The sequence below is a fragment of the Nilaparvata lugens genome, chromosome 5 (genome assembly GCF_014356525.2).
Source record: "Nilaparvata lugens isolate BPH chromosome 5, ASM1435652v1, whole genome shotgun sequence".
Classification (NCBI taxonomy): Eukaryota; Metazoa; Arthropoda; class Insecta; order Hemiptera; family Delphacidae; genus Nilaparvata; species Nilaparvata lugens.
Window position 1 is genome coordinate 42382508 of NC_052508.1, and position 7256 is coordinate 42389763.

The following is a 7256-nucleotide window of genomic DNA, read 5'->3' on the forward strand; positions in this document are numbered from 1 at the left end:
AATGCAGGAGTACTTGAGAAGGCTGCAGCACTAGCAGTCACCAACATCATGAAGGCCAAGGCAAAGTTTGGGGGAGGAGCAAGAAGTTGTAAGAAGAAGAATTCCAGGAAAAGTCAGCACACATTGTCCAAGAAAGGTAAAGGACTTTATCTGAGACGTCAGCAGACATTGTCCAAGAAAGGTAAAGGTCTTCATCTGAGACGTCAACAGGGAACGGGAAACGGGGCACACCACCATTGCCAATGCAGAAGATGATGATTGCTCTGCCTGACCGAGCACTCACGGATGCAGACCTCTACAAGTATGTGTGTCGTCTAAAGCTGAAACACTTTCAAGGAGTGTTTATGCGGGATGTCCTACCATTGGATGGACTCTTGAGACAAGAGTGTGGTATCATCAACCTGGATACCAGCAGTGGAGCAGGCACACATTGGGTGTGCTATGTGAAAAAGGATAATGTCACCCAATACTTTGATGGATTCGGCAACCTGAGACCACCACAGGAGTTTATTGACTACATGCAGCGAGGACTGGAGCCAGCATCAAGGATCGAGTATAACTATGAGCAGAAGCAGGAGGATCTATACTCACATATCTGTGGACATTTTTGTGTTTGAAGTTCTTGATTGATAATTATTATAATTAAAATTGATTAATATCACAATCTGTCCATCTATATTTCTTTTACCCTTTACTCTTAGTATATAAGGCTGATGAAGGGAAATTGATAGTCATGGTATAAATGTATATTGAGCAGGCAGCATCATGATGCTCTATTTTGGAGGTAAAACGTCAGTTCTGGAGACCAATTATTTTCCACCACTTGATGTGAGCAGTGGTGACTGGGAAATTGGATTAACTGGCTTTACAAGTTGTAACTCAATACCAAATATTGAGGAAGGTTTTAACAATGTACTACATTTTTATGCAAGTAATAGAATTCCTAAGAAGGGTGATACTAGTGCAGAGATAACACATGACGAGCTTCAGAGTATGGCAAAATCAAAGTTCCATAGCTACTGGAATAGTGTGATCTCTAAACATAAACCTGGGGAATCTGATGAGGATGAAGATGAGGAGGTTATTGGCAAAAGGCGTACAAGGGCTACTACTACTACTACTACCAGTAAAGATTTGGTTATGCATTATGTATCATTACCAACAGGTAGTTTTGAATTTACCACAATTGCTGACTTGCTTGCACAAAGGCTGTTGGTGCATGATATTGAATTCCAGGCAACTATAGATCCATCAACCTTGAAGTGTTTAGTTTTGACCACTGCTAAGCTGGATTTCAGTCCATCAAATTCAATAGGAAAGCTGTTAGGATTCACTAATACTCAAACAATAGGGGCCAACATGTCTACTAGAAGTGATACTACTGTACAAATCAGTAGACCTAATGTAATACGTCACATATAACATTGTTACTGGATCCTACTCCAATGGAATCAAAGATCACGTGATCTATGAGTTTTACCCTAATGTTGATCCTGGGTATAAAATGATGGTGACTGTGCAGAATGTAATCTATTTACCTGTAGACGTCAAGCAGATTGGTAGCATTACACTGCAGGTAGTTGACGAGAACGGACGTCTGATAAATAATAGAGGAGAAGAGATTAATATAGCTCTGCATCTAAGACAACACAAGTGAAATGGTGTTATTATTTAAAAAGTGGAATCAAGGATTGAATATGGAGGCTGCAGTCCATCCTCCTCCTTCTTCTCTCCATCATCATCTTCTTCCACCTATAAAAGAAGATAAAAGGAAACAAAGATTCATTCAGCATTCAACCTCGGTGAAATTAACATCAAGGAGCATTGAGTATTTGAAGGAATGAGGCTGTCAAGTTAGACAATAGGAGAAATGGGAGTTTTGGATGTGACACGACGAGGACCTTCCTCAGACGACAGTATCACAGGTATTGAGTACCATTCTCATGCCCCCTATACTGCAAGCTTCAATGCCAACGATGAAGTGAGGATACCAATCCAGCAACAAGATATCTACACACTACCTTCAGAGAGCTATCTACATCTAGAGTATACTGTATGTGGAGCTGACAATGCTGCTGTGGCTGGAACACCATGTGTGTCTGGATTCTTTGCCAACCTGTTTTCAGAGATACGCTATGAAATCAATGGAGTTGAAGTGGATGGTATACGTAATTCAGGAGTTACCAGTCTAATGAAGAATGCAATGACATTTGACCGAGATGAAAAGTGCAAAATGGAAGGAGCCGGCTACAAGTTTAGCTCAGATGATGGATTTGCTGATTTTGCTGCTAATGGCACCAACACAACTGTAATGGATGTACCCCTGAGATACCTACTGGGCTTTGCTGAGAACTATAGACAAATTTTACTCAATGTGAAACAGGAGTTGGTGCTGAGAGTCAGTGCAACCTTTTTGGACTGTGTGAATGTGGCTGCTGCTAATGTTGTAATTACAAAGCTTTTGTGGAGAATGCCCTATGTAGAGGTGACTGATGATGTAAGAATGCGTCTGCTACAGATTGTGCAGAATGAGACAGCAATCAATATACCATTCTGCCATTGGGAGTTGTACACATATCCAACCCTGCCACAAGCAACAAAGCATACATGGACTGTCAAGTCAACAGCTCAGCATGAGAAGCCTCGTTACATTATAGTTGGGCTGCAAACTGCAAGACAAGGTGTAGCAGCATCAAACAGTTCAAAATTTGACAAGTGTGGTATGGAGGATATTTGGGTGTTTTTGAACAACAAATACTACCCCTATGAAAGCATTCAGGGCGATGACAATCTTGTTTACAACATGTATGCAGCTTTCAGTCATGTCGAAGCTGCTGAAGTACCAAAACGTTATAGTGGAAGGGGAAATGTCTTCTTTTTCTTCTTCAAGTGAAAGGGAGGATGTTGTGGGATGTGTTATTGGCGGACGACCACTGATGCGGGATGCTTCTACAAGTATAACTGGACTTGATGAAGGCTACACTACAGCAGAAGATGACTGGCCATCACCCTTGCCAAGTAGAGCTGACAACATTTTTGGACCACTACCACTGTACCTGATGGACTTTCAAGGCTTTGAAGGATTGGACAACAAGTTTATTGTGAAGGAGATGGCAATCCTGGAGCAGGATAATGAGCATCATGTGACAACTCATCATCACTTTTTTAAACCTCCCTACTCTGATGCTCTACTCAAGACTAGTGAGCTCATCAACAGCAACTGTATACATCAAGCTAAACATGGACTACGGTGGGCATACTATGGTGGAGCAGGACAAACACATCTTCCCTATTCAGCATTGAGGGATATTGTATGCGGAACAGTTGGAAGGTGGTTTGTTCAGAACAATCAACGTCCAATAAACATCTTTGTCTATGGATATGAGCAGATTACTCTGTTGGATTCGCTGCTGCAACTGAACAATGTGGAGTACATAGACCTATCATTGCCATACTTCTATCCTGAGACACCCAATTTGGAGCTACTGATGAAGAAGATGGATGGTGGAGTATACTGCCCGGAACATCACCTACTCAACTTTATCGAGACTGTGCGGATAAAGTTGTCAAATCTAACAATTCCAGATTTGCCAGTCAACAATGGAGGATCTTCTGACATACAACAGCTATTTTGTTCATTGAAGATTGTTCATGTTCTACATGACTGGATTAAGAGAACTTTGTTTGAAGATAGATCGTTTTGTTGTAGTTTTTTCAATACAGTAAATGTTCATTTGCGTTAATAAATATACCAGTATTGCAATCAACTCTATGCTTTATCAATTACTATCCCCACTCATATAGTGTTAAGTTAGTTTGCATCACACAGACCTGTTGAAAATTAGTCAACTGTCAATCAACTGTCAACTATCAATTGTCACGTTATTTGGAAAAAATGTCACTTGTTAGTTGACTGTTTACTTTTACAATATTGTGCAATCATATGATGTCATACAGACCTATTGAAACAGGAAATGGGTTACCCCCACCACTCAGCAAGCAGAGTATAAAAAAATGATGCTGACAACAAAATGCACTCAGTCTTACAATGTTGTCAGACAGTGAACGTGAACGTTATCTGCTTAATGCAGTTAGTGAGCTCGAAGCTGAACTGAATTATCATGGTATAATGACATTGAGTGACTTTTTCAAGGAGAGTGGTCATTTAGAGTTTTGTGCAGATTGTTAATCTCATAGTTGTGCATGCACACGACTCAGGCAGGAGCAGCAGGCTGCTGTTGATGCAGTCAAGGATTGCAACGTTTTCTATGTATGCGATGATCTTCACAACCCATTGAGAAATACTCATGTGACCTCCACCGATGTGAAATGTTTCCTGCTGGAAGTTTTCACGCAAACTATGAAGAGTATCAAGGATAATATCAACAAGAGGGCAATGCGTCATTGCCCACCAGGACTTGCAATGAGATTCACTGTCATGTTTGATGACACTTGCATACTGCTAAAATCTTTCTTCAAGTTGGATAAGGGTAGAATGGTTGCTATTGTTAATCTTGAGAAGGTACCCAACTGGAGGGATAAGGATGTGAAGATTGTGTTGAGTGTTCTCAATCAGGACCAATACTACAAGTGTGATTTTATATGCGGACATCAATCTATGTGTCTGCTGGGACTGGGTCAAAAGGAGATTAAATTTGCAGGATTTACAAAAAATGATAGTGCAGGACATGTGAAACGATTCAGGCTGGAGGATGGAACATCTGGTGATTCGGCTTTTGAGATTAGCATCTACAAAGCTGTACGCATACCTGTGCCACTGCCATCTACTGGGGGATATGACGAAGTTGATGGACATCCATGCATTGTTCGTGAAAGGAATAAGCCATCAGTTGAGCATTATGTCACCAACAATGATTATAGCTGAGGAGAAAGACTTCTTCAGCTGTATATTCTGTTCAATACTGAAGATTGAGTATATGTTTGTCAATAAATACTATGTGAAATGAACCATTTGTTATTATTGATTATTCTACTTCCTCATATAGGTAAGAAATTAGGTTGCTATGCTTTGTTTATCAACAAGGAAAATTCGACTACAATTCTCTATTTATTTTGAAAAATAAGGGATGCAGTGCATATGCTTGGGCCGGGGCTTGTGCAAGGGCTTGTACCGCGGCATGTGCCGGGGCATGTGCCGGGGCTCAGGCTGGGGCTCAAGCAATGGGCCGGGGCATGTGCCGGGGCATGTGCTGGGGCTCAGGCCGGGGCTCAGGCCGGGGCTCAGGCCGGGGCTCAGGCCGGGGCTCAGGCCGGAGCTCAAGCAAGCCAGCCCATGGTGGTGGGGGCAGTATGCTGCTGTTGATGGTACACACCCATAGCTCTGACTACAAGGAAAATTCTCTATTTATTGGATATAAATAGTCATAATAATAAATCTATAGAATAGATTAGGTAAAGATTATATATTAATGCATACTACATAATACTATATATTAATACATAATACATACTACATACAATAGTGAATGAACAAAATGAGGACAAATAGTTACAGATTCAATTACTACTACTTCAAAGTTTATCAACAAGGAAAATCTGACTACAAGGAAACTTCTCTTTTTATTTTTGAAATATTTTTTAACCCATCAACTGTTGGGAGGGTTTTAATTTAATACTTTCAAATAACAGCTGCTTTGATACGAATAGTTACAGATTAATTTACTTCAAAGTTTATCAACAAGGAAAATCCGACTACAATTCTTTATTTCTTTTGAATTTTTTTTTTTTCAACCCATCAACAGTTGGGAGGGTTAATTGAATATTTTTTGAATAACAACTGCTTTGGGACGAATGATCATGGATTAATTTACTTCAACGTTTATCAACAAGGAAAGTTCGACTACAAGGAAAACTTCTCTATTTATTTTTAGACAGTTGGGAGTGTTCATTTTTCCAAATAACAACTGCTATGGGACAAATAATGTTTATATATGATCGTATATATACTAAGTTTGATTTAAGTTTGATTTTATTTTGATTTAAGTTTGATTTAAGTTTGATTTTATTTTGATTTAATTTTGATTTAATTTTGATTTAGCTTTGATTTAAGTTTGATTTAATTTTGATTTAATTTTGATTTAGCTTTGATTTAGGTTTGATTTAATTTTGATTTAATTTTGATTTAGCTTTGATTAAAGTTTGATTCAATTTTGATTTAATTTTGATTTAATTTTGATTTAGCTTTGATTTAAGTTTGATTTGGGTTTGATTTAATTTTGATTTAAGTTGGATTTGGGATGAATGATCATGGATTAATTTACTTCAACGTTTATCAACAAGGAAAGTTCGACTACAAGGAAAATTTGACTACAAGGAAAACTTCTCTATTTATTTTTAGAAGAGGAAGAAGAAGAAGAAGAAGAAGAAGAAGAAGAAGAAGAAGAAGAAGAAGAAGAGAAGAAGAAGAAGAAGAAGAAGAAGAATTTTATTTAATTAGGTTATGTTAGATATCAAAAACTTAGGTTAGGTTAGGTTAGATATCAAAAACTTGGGTTAGGTTAGGTTAGATATCAAAAACTTGGGTTAGGTTAGGTTATGATGTCATGGGTGACCTTGAGGTGTCCCAGGAGTGGATGACCTTGAGGTGTCCCAGAAGTGGTAAAATTCATTTACTCACGCGCACTCACTCTCACATCAGTCTTCTCTCCCTAGGAAAGTCCATCATTATTATCATTATACACTGCATTAGCATTGTCTACCCATTCTGCGGCTGTTCTAACATGACTGATTTGCTTTTGAGTAGGCTGGCTATAGATGGTACTCTATTGCTTCAACAGTGTTATCAAATAACACTTCCTTTGACTAATTCTTCTAAATCGACATACAAGTTCATTAATATATGAGTTTTCTATCTATATATATATATATAAAAGCAAAATGGCACTCACTCACTGACTGACTTACTCACTCACTCACTTACTCGCAGAACTAAAAATCTACCAGACCAAAAACGTTCAAATTTGGTAGGTATGTTCAGTTGGCCCTTTAGAGGCGCACTAAGAAATCTTTTGGCGATATTTTAACCTTAAGGTTGGTTTTTAAGGGTTTAAAGTTCGTCTTTTAGCATGTATATTCTTCTTATTCCAATATATTGTAATTATAATTGAAATGTCCATAACATATGTTAATATAGAACTATAATCTAGAGAGAGTACCTCTTTGAAACAGTTGTTCTGGTAACTAAATTAAAAATTTTGTCAGATTGGCATCAAGTTGAGTTGACTTTGTTAGGTTGG

The 7256-nt window shown here is 38.4% G+C and overlaps 1 protein-coding gene across 1 annotated transcript; it reads left to right on the forward strand.

Annotated features, from left to right (window-relative positions):
• Positions 1-1870: 1870 nt before the first annotated feature.
• Positions 1871-2893, forward strand: LOC111055690. The gene has a single exon (XM_022342953.2). It carries the CDS (start codon positions 1871-1873, stop codon positions 2891-2893), a length of 1023 nt encoding a protein of 340 aa, XP_022198645.2.
• The last annotated feature ends 4363 nt before the right edge of the window (positions 2894-7256 follow it).

Coding starts and splice junctions, on each gene's coding strand:
- LOC111055690 (XM_022342953.2), top strand. CDS start 1,871: ATGGGAGTTTTGGATGTGACACGACGAGGACCTTCCTCAGACGACAGT.